The following is a 22,838-nucleotide window of genomic DNA, read 5'->3' on the forward strand; positions in this document are numbered from 1 at the left end:
AACAAATATTAGGAATTGGTAATTAAGTTAAATAATTACAATTTTTCTGAAACAAAATCGAAAGGCGACATAAAAAATGCACTCAAAGAAGAAATGTCTGGCAACACCAGCAAAGTTTTGAGACGATTTCGCGACGACTGCTAGAAAGGGGTGCTCACAGTTTGACGCTAAAGATGTCTCAAAATGTAGACGTCTACATTTTCAGACACAATTTGGAACGAACTGTGAACACCCCAATAGTAATTTACAAGTCGATAAAAGTTGAATTAAAGTGATTTATATACGAGATAAAATAAAATAAAAGTGTGTAAAGTATTAAATACAGTGTTATGTGCATTTATATATATGAAAGTATGTGACAAATGCAGTTTTTGTTAAGGAAACCAAGTGGAACGACTTAAAAAATTTTAACAACAAATAACTTATAAACAATAATATTGTTTATATTTTTTGGTTATACATATTTTAGAGGAAACCTCCCTTAACATCCTGGCCAAGTTTCATTTGTTAATTCCACCTTGTTTTCTTAAAACACAAGGTGCGGCTGACTACTAAAGCCCACCCGTTTCAACTCGTCCTTCTTTTCGCTCTATTCTTTGTTTACTTGTGGTACACAAATGTCAACGCCCAGGACGGCGCAATCTTGTATTCTATCATTCTTGGCTAGAAGTGTGTGCAAATTTTTTTTTGTATCGGGTCACCCCTCGACGCAATACCACGAAATAGACGGGCATCGTACTAAACAGTACCCGAATAAAAAGTGCTATTGTGTGTGTTTTTTGTTAATAACTTTTGATCGGGTAAAAAAAGTTAACTTCCGCTTTCGGATTCTTGTTATTGCGGTCCAGACACGTCTAATGGAATCCCCTTTCCAAAATTTTGACCAATTTTGGAGGTTGAAAACCCACCTAGATAATTACCTTCGTCGTTTTCTGTAGGCGATTTTCACTAAAATTACAAATCAACTACGTACCTTCTTCAATGAGAAGAACACTTAATGGAAATTCATCGCTTAAACGTCGGCGTTCCTCACTCAAGTCCGCCAGAAATTTCTGAGCAAATTCGTTAATGCGTGGCCCATCATTTTCTTGGTTTCTATGAACTACGTGATTTCCTTCAAAATTGTTGGCCATCTTACACCGATTTTTTCTTGAAGATGAAGAAGTAGAGCTGGAAAACTATCGATGGCACTATCGATAGTATCGATGGTGTGTTACTATCGAAAACATCGATGGTTTTCTAAAGCTTGAAACACATTGCAGACGAAGGGCAACGAACTCCAGCTGTCAAATTATTTTGACACGTACTCTTCTGTAGATAATTATTTTGGCAACACTGCGTCTAGCCAAAAATGTAGCTGTGATCAGATTAGTTCTATTTCTATATTTCGGTAGTAGTGCACATTACGGGAACCAAGTCAAAATGGACGGAACAAATCGAGAGTGATATCAATCGACGCGTTTTAACGCGAAAAATAACAATCCGGGGGAGGCGGGGGGAGGGGAATTAAGATTTTTAATTAATTTAAGAGTTATTCGCAAAAAACACTTGCACTTTGCACTTTTCGCACCATGTTTTGATGAATTTGATGCAAATAAATGGAGTAAATGAAAGTTGTTCTCTGCAAAAGGTGTTCAGCCCCCCTTTTTTGGCAACACAGAAAGGAGAGTTCTACTGCCTGAGGGGCCGAAGGCCGCCTACGCAGAAAGGTGTTCTCTTCAAATGGTGTTCAGCCCCCCTTCTTTGGCAACACAGAAAGGAGAATTCTACTGCCTGAGGGTTATAAATTCGGGTGGGCTTTAGTAGTCAGCCGCACCTTGTGTTTTAAGAAAACCAGGTGGAAATGAAACTTGGTCAGGATGTTAAGGGAGGTATCCTCTAAAACATGTATAACTAAAAAATATAAATAATATCATTGTTTATAAGTTATTTGTTGTTAAAATTTCGTAAGTCGTTCCACTTGGTTTCCTTAACAAAAAAGCATTTGTGCATACTTTTATATATCTAAATACACATAACACTGTACTTAATACTTTACACACTTTTCTTTTATTTTATCTTGTATATAAATCACTTTAATTAAACTTTTATCGACTTGTAAATTACATTGAATTTCACGCATATTTACAATAACACATGGTTGCAAACTGACACATAACATGTGTTGCCATATTGTACAAAATAATACATACAAAGAAGGCAATGATTAAAAAGGAATACAGGGGAAATCAATACAAAAGAAAATGTTCAGCTCCTTTTCTTCGCAAAACAGAAAGGAGAATTCTATTGCCTGAGGGTTATAATCCCTAAGTGCGGCCGAAGGCCGCCTACGTAGAAAGGTGTTCTCTGCAAAAGATGTTCAGCTCCTTTTCTTCGCAAAACAGAAAGGAGAATTCTACTGCCTGAGGGTTATAATCCCTAAGTGCGGCCGAAGGCCGCCTACGCAGAAAGGTGTTCTATGCAAAAGGTGTTCAGCTCCTTTTCTTCGCAAAACAGAAAGGATAATTCTCTCCGAGTCGGATGAGCATTGGCTCACTAAGGTCCAAGCTCGGCTCGTCGCTGCGGTAGATTCGAATGGTTGCGTCATTAAACCCGAATCTCACCACCGACTCCTTTTGCGCCAGTGGGGCTATCGATTCGGCGTTGAGGATCAGCAAAACTTGCCTTCTATTCTCCACTGGCTCCTCTATCTTCCCTACCCTCCAATTGTGAGTTGGCAGGTCCGTATTACAGGATCTGAAGATCCGCTCAATTCTTTCAGGCTCGGCGGGTTTAGCCGGAATCCAAACTCGAGCCCTCGGTCTGCTAGGAATATCTTCCTTGCTGACGGCCTCGAGCTTGGCTCCCGGCCAAACTTCACCTACCTTACTAACGGCCAACCTATAGAGCTGGGATGACCTATGGTCCTCGCAGGCGATGAGTTTAGCTCTACCCTGATACCATCCGGAATCATGGCAGAGAGGAGGTCCAGGATTTTCCTCTAGGACTAGGAGGTAGATTTCGGCGATCGCTTCCTCCACCAACCTCCACTTCTCTTTGGGGATAGTCCCTTCCTCCTCCCCTCTGTCGATGATGGCCAGTACCTCACCGCCTCCCTTCACTACGTCCCTGAAGGTGGGCAATTTATGGCCGCCTGTTTTCGGTCTTTTGGCGACCCCACCCCCTGCCTGTTCAGCAGACCGCTGCCTTTTTGGAGCAGTGCCTGCCGGTTTTCCCAAGCTGGCTACTACTCCCCTCGCCCACTCCAGTGACCTAACCTGCTCCTCCGTGAGCTGCTCTATCGGCAGGTCCCCGATCCTGTTCACGACCCTCATGGCCCCCTTTTTTCATAATATGCCTGCTTCGAGGGGCGGGCATGTTTAGCCGGCCCACCCAGGCCTGTGTTTGGAGGTTTTTTCGAGCCGTTTGGAATGTCGGCAGCATCCTGCCGGGTTATTTTTGAAGCTGGTGCCGCACCCCGCCCTTGGGTTAAGGTGTGTGTGCTTTGGGGTCTGACTTCCCTAGGCGGAGCTGACGCTGCAGCTCCAGCCATGAATCGGTTGGAGACCGGTCTGCCCAAGCCTCCAATCCCCCCTCTGCCTCCTATGGTACTCGTACCAGGACCAGCCCTACCGCTTAAGCCCCCTCTACCTCCTGTCACTGGCGGTCCGATAAATGCCCTGCTCGAGGCTGTAGCATTAACTGGAGCCACCCCTGTCGGTTTTTTTGGAGGGCCGTCCTCCTTTGCGAATTTTTGATTGAGTTTAATTGTGCTCATAATTTTTGGTCCCACGAGTGTCGGACAATGGAGGTCCGCCCGCACAGAGGTCCGTGTGCGCAGGTAAGGCTTGATAGGACCGGAGGTCGCCAGGTATTTTTGCACCACGATTGTTTAAAAATATAAAAATATAGAAATTAAATTTTAATAAGCCACAATAACATTGACAAATACATAGTTTAGGAAGAGCCTGCCTGAAACTATACAAAAAAGCAAATAAGCAAATGGATGTATAGAATTGACAACAACAACCACGCTGTCGAGTTTAAATAGCGGCAAATCAGCTGCACTTGATAGTAGTTGGTTGAATAAGAAAATGAATTAGCAACAACAGTTTACGGGATGTACATAGCTCAGCGGTTAACGCTTCTGACTTTGAACATCGAATTCGCGTTCGATCCCTGCTGAAGTCTAGAAAAAAGAAGTCTGATAAAGAGATGTGGTGATCTCCGAAATAGCTGCTATAACTTCTACCGCTTAGACTTTGTTGCTTTTTAAATTTTTTCCTAATAAACAATCGTGGTACAAAGCTCAATAAAAATATAAAAATTAAACGTATTAATTTATGCGTCTGAATCAATAATAATAATAGATTGGCGCTTACACATGTGTTAGTGTTTGGCCGTGCTTCTCCTCCGATTTGTGGCGTGCGCATTGATGTTGTCACACAAAGCGGAGGGAATTACAGTTTTACGCCGACTCCGAACGGCGATTGTATTTTTATGAGAAGCTGTTTTTCATGGCAGAAATACACTCGGAGGTTTCCATTGCCTGCCGAGGGACGACCGCTGTTAAGAAAAAACCTTTTTTCTATATTTTTTGCGATGTTGCTTTGACCAGGGTTTGAACCGAGGCGTTGCGGAGTGGAAGCGCGCATTGCTTACCACTACACCACAGCGGCCGACGAACTCATTTTTTATATGGAAAAATTAAATTCCGATTTGGTTTGTCCCTTTTGAAGTGCAAAGAGAAATTGGCTATATGAATACATTTCTAATACTACAAAACAAAAGATATTCGTTTAAATTGACAACTCATACTTATAAAAGTTCTACTGAGATCAAATACGGAGGCGCTTATCAAGATCCGGACAAAGGAAATTATTAACATTTTACCATTTTATAAGAAAACGAATAAAGTTCTGGTCAAAATAATAGCACCACAACATTTTTAGCAGTATTGACTATTTTTTTTTTTAATTTCAAGCTTTTCAATTCGAATTTCTATAAAAAATTTTGTGTAAGCGGTTTTATAGCTTATTAAGTTTACTATAACTCAGTGTAAGCTTATAGTTGCTAAAAATTCCAATAACAAAAAACTTTTTTGCCGACTGTATTGTTAATTTTCTTGGATAAAAAAAAAATTAATGTAGTGTTAAGGGCCGGTTACTCAATGTCTGGTTATCACTAATCGGCGGTTAAACAACGTTATCGACGTTATCCAAACCGTGCTATATGCATGGAGGGGAAAATTTTAGAATGGGAACCCCCGCGTACGGAATTAAGGAAAATAGGGAAGGTAGAGGGGGTTCTAAAGGGGGGTATATGTAAAGTTTTAAAGCACGGAACCTTATAGTTTTTAAGTAATTTGTTATTAAAGTTTGTAATTTTCACCAGCTTGTATGGGACTATTTCACAATATATAATGCACTTTCCACTAAATTTACATGGAGAAATTTTCGAATATTTTGTAATAATTTTCTTCATAAAAAATTAACTGCTGCTTTCGTGGATATTGCAACATACGGAATAGATGTAAGGACACAGCAATAAGAGCCACCGCACACCACAGACTTTATCGGCCGCCTATTTAAATGATAGGGCTCGCTTGAAATATGTACATGAAGATTATGGAAGTGCGCACATTACACCAGCTTAATCGCTCTGACCAATAGGTTGTGGTGCAATGGAAAGACTAGCGAGCACATCTAAATTGGCGGCCGATAAAGTCCGTGGTGTGCGATGGATCTAATCCATTATAAACAAGAAATATTGCTGTTATATTTTCATTTTTATGATTTTTATTCATGTGATTAGCAATGGCAAAAATGTATGTATAAAATACGTATATTTATATTAAAAATTAAGTGATCAGTTATGAAACATATAAATCTTTACATGTTCTGTTAAAAAATATCTAAAATAACAAGCGATAATCCCCAAGTTCTATATCGTAGCAGTGGCCACATTGCGTGTTTGTCACAGACACGGTTTATGTCAACAATTTTGAAGTGAAACTACCTTCTAAAAATTATTGTATTATTACGGCTGTGGTTGTGGCCAGATTAGATCTATTTCTATTTTTCGGGCGACAGATAAGGTTCTTCCTCTTCTTTTATGTCGCTGCCGCGTTCAAAGAAATCATGTCGCCATCGACAAAGCGTTTAGATAATGAAGATGACAAATTGGAAGCTGTGGTCCGTAGCTGTTGTTGTTGTTGTAGCGGCTACAACAACCCCGCCCAGATCGGTTGGTATCTCAGTCGTTGTCGTCAAGTTCCACTAACGGCAACCCTAGGAAGCGTGCAGCTTCTGCGGGGTTTGCCCATAAGGACAAGGCCGTTAGGGATGTCGGGTTTGCCGGGCATGCGAAGAGATGTTTCGAGTCATGTGGGGTCTCTCCGCATGCCGGACATTCGTTCGGCACATCCTCATTCAGCCTACTCAAGTAGGAGTTTAACCTGCTGCAGTAGCCGGAGCGAAGTTGTGCGAGTGTGAGTCATTCCCACGACAGCCGGTTCTACGTACCGGAATGACTCGGGTTTCACCCGACCAAGGGCTGTTGTTTCGGCGATCTAACCCCGTTTAGGTCGGCGAAGCATCTTAGAAGTTGTGGTCCGTAGCTCGTCGTTTTCAATGTGTTCAGAACTTCATGGTTTCGCTATAACCGACATCGATAGTTTCCAAAAACTAGAAGCGACAGTTTTCAACTATCGATAGTATCCCACCTCTAATGGTTTATAAATCATGGATTTCGGAGAATTAAGGAATGATGAAAAGTTTTCAAATTCTGTGCTTAACTTTTCCAGAGCCCTAGATAAAATTGAACAGAGCCTCAATACGGCTGTAGAGTTTAAGGATTTCGAAGAGCTTTCAACACGAGAAAAAGTAAAACTGGATACTTACCTCGCCTATGCCATAAATTCGTTATATTGGATGCATGTTAAGTTGCGCGGAGATGATCCAAATGAGGTAATGGAAGCTGTTAAATAAATTTGTTAATTTTACATTTACATTATCATATATTTGTTTACAGCATAGTATTAAAAATGAACTATCACGAGTACGGCAGACTATAATTCGCGATAAACAAATTTATGATCGAAATACCATCCGGCCGGTGTTGGATAAAGCTGCTGCTGGGAGATTTATTCAGCATGGTTTACATGTAAGATTTGACGAAAATGGAGAGCGTATTACTGAAAGTTCCTCAAATATTAAAGCCGGCATAGGTACGGCCATGGATACAGATTCATAGGTATTTCGAAAGGGACTTATGCTAATAAAAATTTATGGAATACCACTTTTTATAAGAACATATATATGCACTTAAATTAAAACAAGTTTGATGTATTGAACGAATAAACATCTATCTGTGTAAAACCCATTTCATAGTATATTGGAAAAAATTAGAACCATAGTAACAAAAGAGAAAGTGAAATTCAGCTCATCCTCGAAGATAAAATAAGACAAGCGCTCATAAATATTTCAATTCGATAATGGATTGGATTTCGAATTCATAATGAAGGGAAAATACATTGTATTACGAAGGTTCCGTTTTACAGGAGAATGGCCAAGTTCTCCAATTTAAACTAATATAATTCCACATTCATTATCGAAGGGGAAACTTGAAAAAAAATTTGTGTTCCAATCATTTTCGAATTATTAACCAAGCCCAATGTTTATTGCAAGGCGAATTAATATAAGGTGATAGCAGGAGTAAAAAAAATGTTCATGAATTTTGTTTTTGCTTTGGCGGCATAAACTGTCGAAATCTGTAAAGGCGTGTGTAGTGAAAAAAGTGTGTGTAGAAATTCAAATAAAATTTTTCAATTTGATATCAGTAGTGCGATTCCCATTTTTCTTAACGACCGATATTCGTTATTGATTATGAACGACGTTTGTAGCTTGCAGTAGCGAATAGGCTATTCTCAAAAACACAATTATCAATTACAAAATAGCTACAGTATGACGGACTTTTAAAATTTATGCAAATGTTATGCAACGCTGCACATACATTGCCAAATTGCGCCATCTTTTCAGGGATGTAACGATTTCTTTTATCATTACCGAGAATTTTCCATCGGCCCTTAAAAATACCAATGGTGCGTTCAATAATGCACTATCTCTGAACTAGTGCAAAACGGATGCAGAGCGGGGCAGTTGAAACTTGCGGTGTAAATGTGCAAATGCTCGCTACTCGTACAATACGGAAATAGCTCAGCGAAAAGACCTCCTACTCAAGCATCGTTGGTCGCTTTTTTTTTATAAAATATGTGACAAAAAGGGAATCTTTAAAAGAAAAGAAAAAACGAAAATAAATATCCAAAAATCTAATCTTAGGGCGGTATTATCATTTGCGAAGCGAATGAATTTGGCGAAGCGAACGGATTGGCGAACGCAACTTAAATATGCGTTAAGAGTGTTCGCTTTTACCAGCTTGTGCAAGTTCTTTGCACAGCGAACACTTTTAATACCTTCTTTGCCTTTTAATTCGCTTCGCCAAACCGTTCGCTTCGCAAGTGATAATACTACCCTTAAAAACGTTTTCCTGTAAAAAAAAAAACTGTCCAAAACGGAACCGGGTAAAAACTAGTTGCAAAGTAATGCACTGGGCGACAATTGCCACCGCCAATGACATCGCCGTGTAAAACTGGGCAGTTGAAAGCTAGCTAGTGAGCTAGTCAGATTTTCTGCAGGGTATGTACTGTACATTTGTATGTATGTATATGTACATACATGCATAATATGTAGGGCTGCCAGATATCTCTGTTGCCAAACCGGGACACTTTAGGGAGGGCCTCTCGCTCCCTTCCCTTTCATTTCGACGTGCGAAAGGATGTAGTGAAATTTTTGTTTGACAGACAAAAACAAAATCATAAAAACATGAGATCATGAGATCATTACAGCGTACGCCAACAAAACAAAACAACTTATTACAACTAAAGCACAGAGAATTTTTGGAGTTCCATGAACCTTTTTTTATTCTTTATTCAAAAACAGTTTATACTAAATATATGAAAAAACATAAAAATAACATTGTTAAACTTTGTGCTAAACTCGGGAAAATTCAACAAATTTGCATACAAATTTGCAACATTCTAATCAGACTTTTTATAAAAATTTTTAAAATGAAGTTTTGTAGCCCATTAAATTTTAGTTGATTTTTGGTATTGTTTTTACTGATAGTTTCTTCCATACAAACTATGTTCGATAATTCTTTTTATATGGAAGACACTGTCAGCAAAAAATATAAATGCTAAAAATCAACGAAATTTGCTGGCAACTTCGGCCTTGCACTTTATTAATTGGCTCAAAAGCTACATTTTCAAAATTTTTCTAAAAGATCTGATAAGAAATTGTGATCTGATGAAAGAGTCTCTGAGCCAATAATTTTGTACGGCACTGTACTTATAAGTACTCTAGGTTTCATGAAAGAAAAAAATATAAGTACAAGATAACAATAAAATATCAGTCATGTTGTTGTTGTTGTAGCAGCATACAAATTACCCAAAGAGTTTTTGGGGGGTGTTGCTGGAGTGACAGTCCTTGGCCAGATATAAATCTGGGTCGTTCCGGTTACGTAGACCCGACTGTCGTGGGAACGACATCATATCAGTCATATTTTTCGTTGCTGTGAACTTGTTTCAAAACTTCAGTCTTTTCCTTAATATAATTGTAAAACTCTGTGCACGTCATAAATTGTGCTTTTTTCAAGCGTTCGGACGCAAAATATGTAAAAAAAGTCGTGACGTTTACTTCATTTGTCAATATTTTAATACAAAAGCTAGTTTTGGTTACTCTTGCCAGTCGCATAAAATTTTTTTTTTGGAAAGCTATAGCCCAGCCAGCAAAATCATCGTAAACAAGCTCGTAATTGGATATTTTCTCGAAAAAAACCGGATTAAAAATCGTTTATGATAGCCGTTTACGACTCTTTTTCGAACACTTTTTCGCTTTAAATTGTGCATCGCCTACGAACAGTCGTAAACGGATCGAAAAAGCATTCGTATGCGAATCTTTTTACGTCCATTTTTTAATTGTAAACGAGTCTCGTAAACGATTAATTTACGTTAAAAAAGCGTTTTTTTACACTGCTTTATCTACTGTTTTTGAATGCTAAAAATAAAGGCAATTAATAAATTCAAATTATTGTAGTTATTTTATTGAATGGAATTATAATTAATAAATATTTATAGTGCCGGATCAAAGTATTGGCACAGAGAATTTTTCGCAATGTATGCAAAGTTTTTTACTTGAATTCCTTCTCGCACATTTTGTTTTTTTAATATAGTTAGTATGAAGACCTACTTTCAAATCAGATTTTTGAGAAAAATTCTAAGTATGCAGTTTTATATCCCATTATATTTTAGTATAACATAGTGCAAGCTTGAAGTTTCCAGAAAACCGCTTTGATTTTTGGCAATTTTTTCACGCAGTTTCTTCCATGCAAATTATGTGCGACATTTTTTTTTTGTATGGAAGAAACTGCGTATAAAAAATTGTCAAATAACAAAGAGGTTTTCTAGCTATTAAAGCATGCACTTTATTATACTAAAACTAAATGGGCTATAAAACTGCATACTTAGAATTTTTCTAACAAATCTGATTTGAAAGTAGAACTTCATACTAACTATATTTTTATAAAAAACAATTAGAGAATCAGAATAAAAAACTTTGCATTCATGGCGAAAAATTCTCTGTGCCAATATTTTTTCCCGGCACGGTATATGTCAAGATATTTTCAGACAAATAAATATTAAAAAACTATCTATTAACAAATTAACAGTTAAATAAGAGGGGTTTAATATATATTATAAAGTAGCTGAATTTATTTTTTATCTTTTTTGCCGATAGGCTGCAAATTTTTTTTGCCGGTCGTGTGCATATTGGAAGTGCTTCTTTGAAACGGAAATAAAAACTTTTTCGTCGGAGTTAAATTTTTGACGAAAAGCACCTAAGAAAATAAAATGAAAGATTAAACTCCATTGGAAATCGGAAAATTTAATTAAGGTAAAAGTGGTAAAAAATATTAATATCCGTACTTCTTATTGCCGCAGTCGTTGCCAAACCAATAGCTCTGCTTTTGGTACCAGTTCCCTTCCACGAGAAAAGTTCTGCTACCTCATCTCTAATAATTTTCCACCAGCACGTTCTTAAATATTTATCTACATTTAAAATATTTAAATCCTTTAGTGTTGCTCCGCGCAGCCTGTGAAAGAATTGCAAAACTCGTTAAATTAATTTGTATTTTTGAATTACATATGTAGTAGCTACTTACAAGAAGTTTAATTATAAAAGAAAGTGGTAGATCGTCCTTTGCATTTGCACTAGTCTGCCAATAAATTACATACTTAATAATTTACTTAAATTGAATATTTAACAAACTACTTACTTATAAAATATTGTGATTGAAGAAAAATTGTCAACAAAACTAAAATTTTTTCTTGTGCTGACAAATTACTACAAGCCTCTTTCTATTATATTTTTTTGTTTTATCGTTTACGAGCTTTTCTCTAACTTTTTGGCGATACGAGAATCCCTCGTAAAACATAATGTTCGTAAAATGTACGTTTTCTTGCTGGCTGGGAGGATTATCGATTGTAAGTATATTGAAAATCGGAACGTCCGAACGCTTCAAATAACTTTTGTTCATATTATTCTATGTAGGTACTGTTACTCACAAAATTGAGTATATGGTATTTTGTTAGTACATACATAAGTGTTTGCAAAATTTTTTTGTTAATTTGGTATTAAAATATGTCATATATTTTAGCAAATCCCATTTAAATCCAAGTATGAAGCTGTGTACGAAAATTATGAAAAATCTGCAAAGTTTCAGCAAAATTGCAACTTTTTTAATAAGAATTAAAAAAAAAATCAGGTATGTATGTAGTTTTATAGTCCATTCAGTTTTAGTATAATAATGGGCAAATTTTAAACGTCTAAAAGTTCGCGATGATTTTTAAGAATTTTTTATACATTTGAAATTTGCACAATATTGTACTAAAACTGAATGGACTATACAACTGCATACCTAATTTTGTTTTAGAAGTTCGTGTTAAAAAGTTTGCTTTGCAGATCTTTCATAATTTTTGTACGCAGCTTCATACTTGGATTTAAATGGGATTTGCTAAAATATAAGCCATATTTCAACACAAAACAAAAATAAAAAGAAAATTAAGCATTGCGAATATTAACAAAAACAAACCGTATACTCAATTTTGTGAGTAACAGTATATAGATATAGTACATATCGCCGCCTCCGAACCATACTGTGCTATGTTAGCTTAGACTTGGTCAGACTTAGCACAGTGTGGTTTGAAGGCGTCGATTCGTAAGTCTGCTTGTACGAAGAAATGACTTCAACGAACGTTAAATAAGGCCTTCATATAGATGTAGATTTATTTCCAAAAAAAAAACCCATATTTACATTAAATAAACGAGTGTGTTTAAATTCTTAAACAAAAAATTTTATCCATTGGAAAAAATCGGGGTATAAGTTAAGAATCGGAACATTGTAAAAACTAAAAAAAATAGGTATAAGTGTTGATAGAGGTTTTTGAGACAAATAAAACAGTATTATTTTTTTGAGGCAGAAACAACCACTAAGGCAGTTATGAAAGGTCAAAGGTCAAATGGAGCGCTTTTTTAAATCCAAATATCTCGAAAACCATCGCACGGATTCTAAAAATTGTGATGTCATTAAATAAGAAATGTTAGTCGCTTTAATTACATATACAAACGTTATATATAACTTCTTAAGTTTAAGCAAAAATCCAATTTATGTAAAAAAAAATTACAAAAAAATTTTAAACAAACACATTTTTCTTTAAAAAGTGCCGCATTAATTCAGTTAAAAAACTTATTAGTAAATAGCGCACAATTCAAGCTTTCGTTTTATATACAACATGTTGTGTTTAATCCTCGCAAATCATTGTATTTAAAAAAATAACTCTGGTCGAACCAATGCCAGCTACGCTATCCACAGTATTTTTGCGCAAACCCCTTTTTCTTAGTAAGGGTTATAATCCTTAGTAAGGTTATAATCCCTAAGCGCGGCCGAAGGCCGCCAACGCAGGTGTTCTGTGCAAAAAGGTGTTGCGCCCCTCTTCTTCGGCAACACAGAAAGGAGAATCCTACTTATTGAGGGTTATAATCCCTAAGCGCGGCCGAAGACCGCCAACGCAGGTGTTCTGTGCGAAAAGGTGTTGCGCCCCTCTTCTTCGGCAACACAGAACGGAGAATTCTACTTAGTGTGGGTTATAACCCCTAAGCGCGGCCGAAGGCCGCCAACACAGAAGGTGTTCTGTGCAAAAGGTGTTGCGCCCCTCTTCTTTGGCAACACAGAAAGGGGAATTCTGCTTAGTAAGGGTTACAATCCCTAAGCGCGGCCGAAGGCCGCCAACGCAGAAGGTGTTCTGTGCAAAAGGTGTTGCGCCCCTCTTCTTCTGCAACACAGAAAGGAGAATACTACTTAGTGAGGGTTATAATCCGTAAGCGCGCCCGAGGCCGCCTATCCAATAAAAGGTTTTGCGCAAAAATACTGTGGATAGCGTAGCTGGCATTGGTCCGACCAGGGTTATTTTTTGAAACACTCCTATTTGCGAGGATTAAACACAATATGTTGTATATCAAACGAAAGCTTGAGGTGTGCACTATTTATTATAAGACTTTTAACTGTAGTTAATACGGCACTTTTAAAGAAAATTGTGTTTGTTTAAAATTGTTTGTAATCTTTTTACATAAATTGGATTTTTGCTAAAACTTAAGAAGTTATATGTGTAGGGTATTTTACCTGTACGTTTTTATACTTGTTTAAATTCTTGATGTGCAATTTATGGTTCAATGAATTTGTTTCTTATCAAAAAGAAAATTTTTGATTATTCAATAATAAACTTTCAACATATAAAAACTTAAAATTTAAACCAAATATATTTTCTTATTAAAATATCATATAATTGATATAATATGTAACATTTATATATGTGATTAAAGCCACTCACATTTCCTATTTAATGACATCAAAATTTTTAGAATACGTGCGATGGGTTTCGAGATACATATATGGATTTGAAAAAAGCGCTACATTTGACCTCTGTGTTGCCGAAGAAAAGGGGCTGAACAACTTTCTGCGTAAGCGGCCTTCGGCCGCGCTAAGGGATTATAACCCTCACCAAGTAGAATTCTCCTTTCTGTTTTGCTAAAGAACACCTTTTGCAGAGATATTTCGTGGAGTTTTTTTACAGCTCAAATCATCAGTCATCTTCGTCATCCATTTTGTGAACGTCCGAACGGGAACTTTTAATCGCTATTCACTTACCATATAACATTTGTGGAAACCTTTTTATTATTGATCATGATCCCACTACATTCTAATTCTAATTCTAAAAATCTAATGGGTCCATGGGTATTGATGATGACTACTCATGACGAAAAATTTGTGTTCATTCAGAGCCTACTACAGTTTTTATAATGAAGTGTCTCCAAACGGAACGTCCGCAACGCAGGAAACACCATATGTAATGCCTTTGACTTACCAATAATAAAGTTAATATATAAATTTTTTTTATTGTTTCCTCTGTGATTACACATATCACTTTATTTTTATGTATTCAACAAGATTTACGATTCAATAACTTTAGTTGAATGTACATACATACATAAACGTAGCTTTAAAAGTTTAATAAATCTGCAATAGAACAATCTAGTAGAAGCGAAACAAGATGATAAAATTGTATTTAAGCATTTCATTCGTACATACGTAGAGAACAATGCGCTGGGGTGCAACAAAACTTCTATATATTTCTAAATAATCTCTTTTTAGCTTGTGTAAAATGCCAAATTTCTCTCATGGAAGTGAGCTTTTGTGCCGGCATAATGAATTCTTATATAGATTCATTGCTTTTCTGTATATGTATGTACCTTTTTTGCCATTTCTGTATGCATATATATTTCATGTTACATAATATTAACTACGTGCTAAAGTAAGATAATCGGAACAATTTAAGTGAAATGTGATAATATATGTATGTTTACAATATTTGTAATGCTAACAGTGCCCGTTCTTCTATTCTCTCTATCCGATTATAAGTTTCTGCTTTACAATGCTTTTAACCAGGAAAAATTCATATTCATAACTTTTTACTTAAGTCATTTATTACAGATAATTTTGGTTGATGTTTCTTCCGAAAATTAGATCTTATTGTATTATACACATTTGACTTTATTTTGTAAGTATTGAAGCAGTAAATGTTGTTCCTGTTCGGTTTTGAGGTCGTCCATTGGATTTAAATGATTCATGTGTTGAAGGTATTTTTAAATCCAAATGGGCACTACTTCTCTGTCTTGTGTTGCTCTCTTATCCAATTTAATCCTTGCTCTGCATGTATTTAATCAGATCAACGACACGGTTGGAATATCCAAATTCGTTATCGTACCATGAGATTAACTTCACGAATTGGTCGTTGAGAGGGATACCAGCCTTGGCGTCGAAAACCGACGAATGTGTGTCACTGACGAAGTCGGTAGACACGACTTCTTCATCGGTATAGTCTAAGATTCCCTTCATTGGGCCTTCAGAGGCTTCCTTTACCTTTTGCTTGATTTGATCATAGGTGGCTGGCTTGCCCAATCGCACAGTCAAGTCAACAACTGAGACGTTGGGAGTGGGGACCCGGAAAGCCATACCAGTCAGCTTGCCATTCAGTTCTGGGATAACTTTGCCAACAGCCTTAGCGGCGCCAGTAGATGCAGGAATGATGTTCTGAGCGGCACCACGTCCATCGCGCCACAATTTGCCTGAAGGACCGTCGACGGTCTTCTGTGTGGCAGTTGTAGCGTGTACAGTGGTCATCAAACCCTCCACGATTTGGAAGTTGTCATTTATAACTTTAGCCAATGGAGCCAAGCAGTTGGTTGTGCAAGAGGCATTAGATACGACCTTCATGTCGGGGCTGTATGCGTCCAAGTTGACGCCGCACACGAACATTGGCGCATCGGCAGACGGTGCCGAAATAATGACTTTCTTGGCACCACCCTTGAAGTGAGCAGATGCCTTATCGATGGTAGTGAAAACGCCAGTGGACTCGACGACGTATTCAGCTCCAGCGCTAGCCCAGTTAATGTTGGCTGGGTCGCGTTCGCTAAAAACAGTGATCTTTTGTCCATTTACTACCAGAGCTCCATTTTCAGCAGAAACAGTGCCCTTGAAACGACCATGAGTCGAATCGAATTTGAACAAGTAAACCATGTAGTTCACATCGATAAATGGATCGTTTACAGCAACCACTTGAGCACCTTTATCGACGGCAGCACGCAGCACCAGACGACCGATGCGACCGAATCCATTAATACCGATTTTGGACATTTTTCACTTTATACTTGGCTTAATGATTTCGAATAAATATTTTATGAAAAGAACTACCGTTCAGTTCACTTGCAAAGAGACAACTGAGAAAGAAAAAGTTCCCGCTACAAAGCTCCACCAGAGAAGTTGAAAGCCGGCTAGCCCAATGTCAGTTGAAGGGCATTCGAGTTCATCCACGAAGATTTGCAAATTTGCTGCGCTGGAGATTCGTCACCCATTTATAACAACCATTGGTTAGAAGAACACGACTAATGTGTTATACGAAAAGCTTTCAGAATAGGGTTGCCTAAATTCCATATTTATTGGTGTGTATATAATAAAGAGCGAAATACACCATAAAGGCGGCTTCACAAGCCAACTACTACATCTATATGTACGTAAAGAGCGCAATACACCACATAAGCGGCTTGTCAAACACATCTACTTGAAACCAAGGGATATTAAACAGCAGCAGGCCTGCAGTTTTAATTTTTTTCTATTTCGTGAAAAATTTTAAGTGTCAAACTTTGCTACATTCATATACAAATTCACATGCACATACATTAGCATATTTTTGCTTGCTTTTGATTGATCCAGCATGCCTACATTTCTTTCTGTTTTGACATTCTAGGTTTCTCAAGCAACAGCCATTAGCTCTTTAATATGCCTTGCTTCAAGCAAACAGGACTCGTTGAAGCCAAGAATTTTAGTTTTCTTCCGGTTCACAATGTAAAGATTATGCTTTTCTTCCATTTACCTCCCTAACGTTCTCACTCGGAAAAAATTCCATTGCAAATGAGGCGAATTTATCATTCACAACGCAAGCGGTTTGATCAAAATGAGCATGGCGGCCAGGAAATCAAAAAAATTTTGTTTTTGTTCATATTTCCCTCAAACAGCTTGTAAAACCTTCAAACACCACCTACACAACACAAATAGCTTGAAGCAAAGGGATATTTCGCTAGGTTTGTCAAGCCGCTTGTGTTGTGTATTTCGCTATGGCCGTGGTTATGCCACCAATTTTAATTGGCAATCAAAAGAGAAAAAATTCGGTGATTGGTGAGAAGTGGTTACGCTTTGTTTGCTGTTTGGCGAGCACAGGGTTGCTTCTTTAGAAATGCCTTTTCCATTTGATACAATTTCGCACACAATGGCAGAACTGAAGTAGAAATGCAACTAAAAATGCATCAAAATTGAAGTCGGAAAATGAAAAATGGAAGAACAGCTTAATATTTTTTCTTTCTTTAATATTTAATTTTTATAATAAAATTTTTTTTAATATCTACTTTATAATAATAATAAAAAAATATTTTTTACTATTCTAATATTTAATACTAAAACTTTTTCGCAAAATAGCGTATTGCCACCCTGAAAAATTGGCGTGCTGGCTGTTCGGTTCACCCAGCAAATCGTGCTGGCTGTTCGATTTCGAAAATTCTCTCACTCCGTGCTGTGCACAACAACAATTGCACGGTGATTGCCGATCGAAATTGGTGGCGTAACCACGGCCTATTAAGATATTTGCAAATAAAAACAATTTGCGGTGTTCACAGTTCGTTCAACATTGTGTCTCAAATTTAGACGTCTATATAAAATTGGAAAACGACGCCGTCAACGTTTTGTCATACTCAAAGGTATGTCTTTTAAGCAACCTCGTAACAGGGTTGCATTTAGTCTGTTCCAATAGCAGTCCGGTTTACAGGATTTAGTCAGAACTTACAGGAAGTCGTCCCTATTGACATAAAACCTGTAAGTGGGAACACTTTTGAGAGAGAGTAACTGAGTAACTGTTCCTAGTCAGAAGTTACAGGATTGAGTTCGGAGTTTTTTTTCCTGTAAGTTCATGAAAAGTGTCAAACGATCAGCTGATTTGCATGTGCAAACAAAAATAGAAAGCGGTGAAAGCAAAGAACCTTATATTTGTAAATAAATGGTAGTAAACAACGAAATATTTGAATATGTTAGTGATATTTCAGCCAAATCAGTGTTGTACAAATGACATGTAAACAAACCAACTGACGTTTTTACAGGAAATAGTGCTTTTGGCGTTCCTATGCACTTCTGCATCTGTTCTCCTTTTACTCTCATTTGAGAGCGTAAAATTGCAGTTTGACAGTTCCACAGGTTTTAGTCCGAAGTTCAAAGGAACAGACTAATTATTACACAAATCGTATTTTTTATTGGAGATAGAGATGACAAAAAAAATCGATTAATTAACCATATGATTAATCACAATAAAAAAAAATTGCAATTAATTGCATATTACATAGGCATTTTTTACAGCCAGTATTTAAAAACATTTTTTCATAAACAATTTCTTATTATTCTGTTAATTAGCCTTAAATAAAATAAAACGAGTATTTTTAGCCCCGAGAATTATTTATTATTTAACCATGGCGGCCGCTGTAGTGGCAAGCAGTGCGCGCTTCCACTCCGCACTGCCTGGGTTTCAGCCCTGGTCAAAGAAATATCGCAAAAATATGTAGAAAAAAGGCTTTCTTCTTAACAGTAAAGAACGTAAATCTATAACACAGTATATACAGTAATAAACCTTTTTGAGTACTCCTCGGTGGTAAAATCTGATCAGGGTTGATAATGAGAAGGATCATGAATTTTGTTGATTCAGAGTTGTATACAAAATTATTCTGGTATGAAAGGAAACTTAAATATATTCGGAAATTTAGAATTTGGCTTGATAAACTTACAAAATTTACGGTTTTCATAAATAATTTAATCTTACAATGGACTTTTTTTTATTTTAAACTTACATTTAAGAAAACTCCATTCAATGCTATAATTACGATTTAAGTTTTCTTGGTGCAATCGCGACAGAGAAATGCCAAAACTCATATAAAAATATGTAAACAATGCAGAAAATTGTGTTAATTTTAATGTTACATGACCCATTTTTGCAAGAATCAATAAATATACAAAGGTTGATTAATTAGGAACACGTAGCAATAATTTTGGACATGTAGCCCTTTAGATAAGTACGATTTTTAGCACATGAAAAAATGTATGTATTAACAGTGTTTGCAGTTTCACATAGACCAAAAGGAAGGTGTGCAGCAAAGTGAATTTTAGGACTTGCCATTTTAAAAAGACATGCAGAGTGCATATTTATATTTGTGGACGGTAGCCAACCACCATTAACTCCACAGCTTTTATTTGATGACTTTTGTACCATTTCCGAGTGGATGCATGAGTGTGGCTTTTTTGGAAGCAAATATTCTATGTCAGTAAAATACAATTTAAGCTGAACTTTTAAATGTAAAATAATTTGGGCACTGTTTTGTATTAGGTACGTAACAGCGCGGTAAGATGCCGCTTGAATTAGCGCCTGGCGGCCTTATTCACTGGTGCATTACCTCATACCAGCACTAAAAGAATCAGGTACTAACAAAAATAAGTAGGTAGTGAAGTTCATGTATCTATTTACTGTAGAAACTGCTTTTGTATGTATGCCATTGCCAGCAAAATAAACCAGCAACTGTCTACATTCACCATGTAAATATACCTACTACAATTCACCAAGGAAAGGCCAACATAGTTCCATGTAGAAGCTCATAGTTCACACACATAGCACAAAGCTCGATTTGGTGTTTAATGCATGTCCTCCCTGGCAGAACTGCTTCCACTTTTGCGCCAGGTTTGCGTCCGTAGGAAACGAAAAAAAAAAAACTTATATACGCTTTCCTTTTGTTTTCACTATTACACTTTGCCACGGCACAATTCATTTTGCTTTTTAATGTCTCAATAATTGATTAAAACCACGCAGAAATATTAACGCACAAATATTAAAATTGTTATTTGGTTTTTTCGTATGCTCACATTCAACAATTGCACCAAGATGACGTCACGCACACAGCTCATTCTGTCAAAATCACAAAGAGCGGATTAGCGGTACCGCGATTGGCGCAATCTCTATTTCTCTCAATCGTGCATTTAAACATGACCAATAAAAAATTATATCTATGGTCAGACTCAGAGATCGTCTTAGCTTGGTTAGAAAAACCACCCCACTCATGGAAAACATATGTTTCCAACCGCACAGCCCAAATACTTGATTTAGTTGGGCCAGCAACTTGGAGACATGTAGCCAGTGCTGATAACCCCGCCGATCTTGGCACAAGAGGTTGCAAACCCCTGTACCCCGCCACCACCTCACTCTGGTGGAACGGCCCCAGCTGGCTAATAGAATCACAACAATTCTGGCCACAATCTCCCATACGCAACATAATTGCCCCAGAAAGTCGAAAAGTTGAAACCTTTCACACAATATTGGATGACACTGACATCCTTGAACGATTTTCCTCGTTCCCCCGTGCCCTAAGGGTAGTCGCCTATATGTTCAAATTCGTCGAGCGCCTCAAAAATAAGGTGAAGAAAACACCGAATTCCCCAGATAACAGGTTAACGCATCAAGACCTACAAAAGGCAAAGGTTTCCCTTGTTGCATATACTCTAACGCGCTATTTCAGCCGCGAAATGTTAATGCTAAGAGAATCAAAACCAATTGACCAAATATTCAAATCTTAGTACTCAATCCATTTTTAGACACGAAAGGTCTGCTTCGTGCTAATGGACGGCTAGCGAACTCCAGCCTCACATATAACGAACGCCACCCCATAATAATACCAGAGAAATCCCCCTTTGCAACACTATACCTCAGATTTCTCCACTTATTAATGCTACATGCCGAACATCGCCTCATGCAACAAATGGTCCGACAAGAATATTATATTCCACGACTAAAGCCACAGATCAAAAAATGCATATTTATGTGCAAAGTCTGCACTATACATAAGCAGAAGATGCGCACGCAGATCATGGCAGCTCTTCCACCTGAACGCTGCACTTTCGCTCTGCCCTTCACTACCACTGGTGTTGACTTTGCTGGGCCTTTCCAGATAAAGGCTTCCATGTTAAGGACTTCAACCTTTACGAAGGGTTATGTGGCTGGCTTTGTATGCTTTACGACAAAGGCAGTACACCCCGAGCTATGTTCTGATCTGACAACTGCGGCTTTTCTCGCGGCATTTGCTCGCTACGTCGGACGGCGAGGACTTCCATTCAAAATAATGAGCGACAATGGAAAAACCTTTGTCGGAGCCAAAAGAGCCACTGAAAAACAATTTATAAAATTTATAGAGGAAGTCTCGCCTGAAATCGTTAAAATATACGCACCCCAAGGCATTGATTGGCAATTTATCCCACCAAGTGCCCCACATATGGGTGGTCTATGGGAATCAGCTGTCAAAAGCTTCAAAACACATTTTAAAAAAGTCGCTGGCACACACAAATTTAACTTTGAAGAATTTACTACGTTATTAACCCGAATAGAAGCCGTTCTTAACTCACGGCCCCTCTCTGCGCTCTCACAAGATCCCTCCGATTTCACTGCCCTCACCCCTGGGTATTTTCTTAGAGGAGCTCCACTTCTGGCAATACCCGAACCAGACGAGCAATCGATGGGAACGAATGAAAATTCTCCATCACGAATTCAGTCGTAGGTGGAAGGAAGATTATTTAAAAGACCTCCATAAAAGATATAGGTGGAAGAACACTCAAGAGGAACCTAAAATCGGAGAATGTGTTCTCATCCACGATGAGTGTCTTCCCCCCGCCGAGTGGCGCCTCGTAAGAATCGAAAAATTACATCGTGGCGCCGATGGTCACATACGAGTCGTAGATTTGCGCACACAAAACGGTACACTCACTCGACCGCTCGTAAAACTTTGCCTTCTACCGACCGAAAGCGCCAACAATCAATGAAAAACCATAATCGCAACTCCGTCATACCCAAAACCGCAAATAAACCGAAAACCACGCAACTCAATTAACGTACATAAAAATATTCTTCAATAATGTACACCTGACTAACCAAATAATTGAGCGTTAGCATGCACGCTTTCTCCCGCGCAAAACACTAAAGTCCCCTTTGGTTTCATAGAAATGGACGTTGACATGGCTATCCCCTCTTCCAACCCCACGCCGGCAGTCCGGACCAACGCAGCAGTAGCACCGCGAGCATCAGCACCACCGACTGCGGCACCACGATCTGCCACATCATTCTCCGGAGCAGCTCCAGTGCCATCCCCTCGTCCAGGCGTTCGGCGAGCGGCAGCATTAGCAACCGCAGCGCCATCAGGCTCACCCTCAGCATCCGCTGCCCCCGCAGCATCCGAACTGCTACTAACAGATGAACTGGATCAAGGCGTGCTTCTTTGTGGGCTATGTCACCGGCGCCACGCATTGAGCGCCTGTCCAATATTTCGGGGCCTGCAACCGGCCCAGCGGCAGCAAGTAGCCCGGGCACTGTTTGAACTGCCTCGCGTTGTCCCACAGGACATGGGAATGTGCATCACGTAGCCGGTGTCACGTATGTCAAAGACGTCATCACACCATGCTCCATCACTTCCATTCGGGTCCACGGCGCAACCTCGCGCGAAGACAACAACCAGCTCCAGCATCAGGTAATCGTCGCCGACATCATAACGCGCGGCAGAACGTCC

The 22,838-nt window shown here is 38.2% G+C and overlaps 3 protein-coding genes across 4 annotated transcripts in view; 1 reads left to right on the forward strand and 2 right to left on the reverse strand.

Moving 5' to 3' along the window:
• Positions 1–1,193, reverse strand: part of LOC118749025 (KH domain-containing, RNA-binding, signal transduction-associated protein 3-like) — a 21,218-nt gene extending 20,025 nt beyond the window's left edge. Inside the window, exon 1 of one of the 2 annotated variants that reach the window (XM_036483828.1) lies at positions 974–1,191. In XM_036483828.1, coding sequence (XP_036339721.1) covers positions 974–1,133 — 160 coding nt within the window. In that variant the 5' untranslated portion in view covers positions 1,134–1,191. Of the gene's footprint in view, positions 1–973 lie in introns of both variants that reach the window. The other variant, XM_036483826.1, reaches the window with a different exon arrangement.
• Positions 1,194–6,663: 5,470 nt separating this feature from the next.
• LOC118749026 (nuclear nucleic acid-binding protein C1D) lies at positions 6,664–7,362 on the forward strand. The gene is made up of 2 exons (XM_036483829.1): positions 6,664–6,947; positions 7,012–7,362. The coding sequence occupies exons 1-2, from the start codon at positions 6,723–6,725 to the stop codon at positions 7,231–7,233; spliced, it is 447 nt and encodes a 148-aa protein (XP_036339722.1). The 5' UTR covers positions 6,664–6,722; the 3' UTR covers positions 7,234–7,362.
• A 7,750-nt stretch (positions 7,363–15,112) lies between these two features.
• On the reverse strand, positions 15,113–16,509 carry LOC118749027 (glyceraldehyde-3-phosphate dehydrogenase 1). Its single transcript, XM_036483830.1, has one exon. The coding sequence runs from the start codon at positions 16,342–16,344 to the stop codon at positions 15,346–15,348; it is 999 nt and encodes a 332-aa protein (XP_036339723.1). The 5' UTR covers positions 16,345–16,509; the 3' UTR covers positions 15,113–15,345.
• Between the last annotated feature and the right edge of the window lie 6,329 nt (positions 16,510–22,838).

The sequence above is a fragment of the Rhagoletis pomonella genome, unplaced genomic scaffold (genome assembly GCF_013731165.1).
Source record: "Rhagoletis pomonella isolate Grant_MI unplaced genomic scaffold, Rhpom_1.0 Rhpom_scaffold_00013, whole genome shotgun sequence".
Taxonomy (NCBI): domain Eukaryota; kingdom Metazoa; phylum Arthropoda; class Insecta; order Diptera; family Tephritidae; genus Rhagoletis; species Rhagoletis pomonella.

Bases quoted from the DNA above. Each gene is read 5' to 3' on its own strand.
- LOC118749027 (XM_036483830.1), bottom strand. From the start codon at position 16,344: ATGTCCAAAATCGGTATTAATGGATTCGGTCGCATCGGTCGTCTGGTG.
- LOC118749026 (XM_036483829.1), top strand. From the start codon at position 6,723: ATGGATTTCGGAGAATTAAGGAATGATGAAAAGTTTTCAAATTCTGTG. The intron at 6,948-7,011 runs GTAATGGAAGCT...ATTTGTTTACAG, and splicing joins GCGGAGATGATCCAAATGAG to CATAGTATTAAAAATGAACT.